The sequence below is a fragment of the Puntigrus tetrazona genome, chromosome 17 (assembly GCF_018831695.1).
Source record: "Puntigrus tetrazona isolate hp1 chromosome 17, ASM1883169v1, whole genome shotgun sequence".
NCBI lineage: Eukaryota > Metazoa > Chordata > Actinopteri > Cypriniformes > Cyprinidae > Puntigrus > Puntigrus tetrazona.
This window is the reverse complement of record NC_056715.1, coordinates 2,467,589-2,470,567: the sequence shown is the minus strand read 5'-3', so window position 1 is coordinate 2,470,567 and position 2,979 is coordinate 2,467,589. Positions and strand designations below refer to the sequence as shown.

The 2,979-nt window shown below is 38.2% G+C and overlaps 1 protein-coding gene across 1 annotated transcript in view; it reads left to right on the top strand.

Annotated features, from left to right (window-relative positions):
• Positions 1 to 1,928, top strand: part of sptssa (serine palmitoyltransferase, small subunit A) — a 3,592-nt gene extending 1,664 nt beyond the window's left edge. Inside the window, exon 2 of the mRNA XM_043262618.1 lies at positions 1,277 to 1,928. Coding sequence (XP_043118553.1) covers positions 1,277 to 1,380 — 104 coding nt within the window. The 3' untranslated portion in view covers positions 1,381 to 1,928. The remainder of the gene's footprint in view (positions 1 to 1,276) is intronic.
• The last annotated feature ends 1,051 nt before the right edge of the window (positions 1,929 to 2,979 follow it).

Genomic DNA, 2,979 nt, shown 5'->3' with positions numbered 1-2,979 from the left:
AGAACAAGACTGCGATGAGCTTAGGAGAAGCAATCATGGACTGTGGATGACTGGATGAAGGTTATCTTCAGTGATGAGTCACGAATCTGCATTGGACAAGGTGATGATGCTGGAACTTTTGTTTGGTGCCGTTCCAGTGAGATTTACAAGGAAGACTGCCTAAAGAAAACACCCAAATTTCCACAGTCCTTGATGATATGGGGCTGCGTGTCAGGCAAAGGCACTGGGGAGATGGCTGTGGTTACCTCTTCAATAAATGCACAAGTTTACATTGACATTTTGGACAGTTTTCTTATCCCTTCAGTAGAAAAGGTGTTTGGGGATGATGAAATTTTCCAAGATGACAATGCATCGTGCCATAGAGCAAAAACTGTGAAAGCGTTCCTTGGAGAAAGACGCATCCAGTCAATGTCATGGCCTGCAAATAGTCCAGATCTCAACCCAATTGAAAAAAAATGGTCCACGGCAAGGCTCCGACCTGCAAAGCTGATCTGGGAGCTGCAATCAAAGAGAGTTGGCACCAGATTGATGAAGAATACTGCTTGTCACTCATCAAGTCCATGCCTCAGAGACTGCAAGCTGTTCTAAAAGCCAGAGGTGGTGCAACTAAATACTAGTGAATGATTCCATATCTTTTTCCCTGTGCTTGCTCTATAAAAGTAGCATTTGTTGACCATCACAATGTTTTTTCTTCATTTCTTTTAGTGTTTCTGAATGCCAAGAAGTTGCACTTTGGAATGACTTCATGTTTGTGATCTGAGTTTGTTCTACAGAATGAAATGTCTGAAAGAGTGCTCGTCCAAGACTGGTGATTCCATACTTTTTGCCAGGGCTTGTTTGTGTTTGTGTGTGTGTGTGTGTGTGTAGATAGATAGATTTCAATTTATTATAATTTTACAAAAACAAATTGGAGTACTAGTCAAAAGTTTGGCCACGTAGCTAATTTCTGCTTCTCATCGAGATTAGATTTTAAATTCCTTATGTTGTATAGACCAAATAAATTGCGTGTGTATTAGACCAATAAGTAGGAAAAAGCAGGTAGGATTTTATAATTATTATAGTTTCATTTAAAAGCAATACTCCACTTTTAACACTTCTTATGTTTCATTTTCATTTTTCTGTGTATAGCATTATGTCGTTTTTATATAGGTTTTAGGTATTTTAGCACATCGAGTTAGACTAAATGTTTCTTTTTAACACATTGAAAATTTTTTTTTGGTATGATATATACACTATAATAACTCCTGCGACGTACTTCCCTTAACGAGCCTGTCAGACTCTCTCCTGATCACGGTGGCAGCGATGGCCGTCTACACCGGTTATGTGTTCATGCCTCAGCACATTATGGCCATATTACACTATTTTGAAGTGGTGCAGTGACGTCAGCGGCGGGGATCTTCCGGGATGCTCGCGACCTCCACTCGGTGGCCAGGAAGAGAAAACCCCTCGACCCGCTCACCGAGATGTGTGTGTGTGATTTACTTCGAAGGAGGACACTAACTGTGTAATTATGTGTGAAGAGCACAGTCTGCATCTGCTGAAGCACACACTGCCCTTGCTAGAAATAAGTCCTTTTTATATATATATATGTATAGTATGACTTTTTTTTCCTTTTAAATAACGATTCTTGTTTTGTTCACGGGATAAATATTTTTTGATATAAATGTGTATATTTAATTGTATACATATTTGTAAAGTTTTATAGAGATTTATTTTGGCTGACCCGAGGCGACCCGGTTTTGCCGTAGCGGACTAATGAATTATTGATACCGTTTTTTGTCACCGACCGGAAATCTATTTTTATCAGACCCTTGTGAGTCGTGTGGTAAATAATTACCTGTGTGATGTCATTGTTGATACTTCAGAACTGGTTGCTCAGGTCATAAACTGAAAAAATAAAAATGCTTAAATAAACTATCTTCAATCCACTTGTTCTTTAGTGTTCACTGTGACTTTGAGGCATTTATTCAGGAAACGATTCAGTAAAAGGAAAAGTGAGAAATTTGAGCTGATGCATAAAAGCGATTGTTTTTGTCTTTTTTATCTATCATTTTATATTATTATTAAACACGCTAATATCTTGCCATTAGTTATGAAATACAAAACTAGTTAATAAATGTATGCCTGAATTAAAAGAATATTGAATATGTTTATTGAACAAATTTGTGTCTCTTGCTAAATCATCTGCTCAACGTGGTTTTGTAATAAATATTTAATCCGTTGCAAATTATAATTAGTCCCCTCTGTGCTTTAAATATAATCATAATAAAAAATTGCAATCCTAAAAAAAATACTAAATTTTAAAGTTAAAATTTTAACTAAATATAATAAAGAGATATACAAATAAAAAACGGTATAAAATAGAACTAACAGTTTCTCCTTCATGCTACAAAGACACTAAAAGGGCAATTTTAAGATTAGTAATTAATGTTAAGTGTTTTACCACTGGCACGTATAAAACAAAAGCTATAAATATTCAAAACATATTTGTTATGAGTTGGAACAACACGAGCGGATGTGATTACAGATTAAATGCGTGTGACTACAACGTGTCTCGGCACGTACAGAAGGATGACGTTTATCAGTTGTTTACGGTGATTATCTGGGTTAACGAAACATGCAAGTTAGCCCGCGATGCACAGCGTGTTTCTGTGGAGCACTTTGTTTTTCTCCAGCCGATCTATAAATATTGATCTTTGCCAAACAGGTGAAACCGAAGCTACGGCTGAACCCGTTCACTTCACAGTCAGCTTCCACGCGGCAACCAATCGTATCACGTCCAGCTCTCACATTCGCGTCGCTGGCACGGGCTCAAAATGAAAATAGCAGCTGGTTACACTTTAAACTACGGGATGAGGGCGTTCTCACGTACGCCTGATCGCGGGTCGCCTGGAGTTCGTACTCTAGATGTAGAGCGATGTCCTGCCAGAGTTGCAGTTCTGAGAAGAAGCTCTGTTGGGCAAGGAGGCGTTTCAGCTG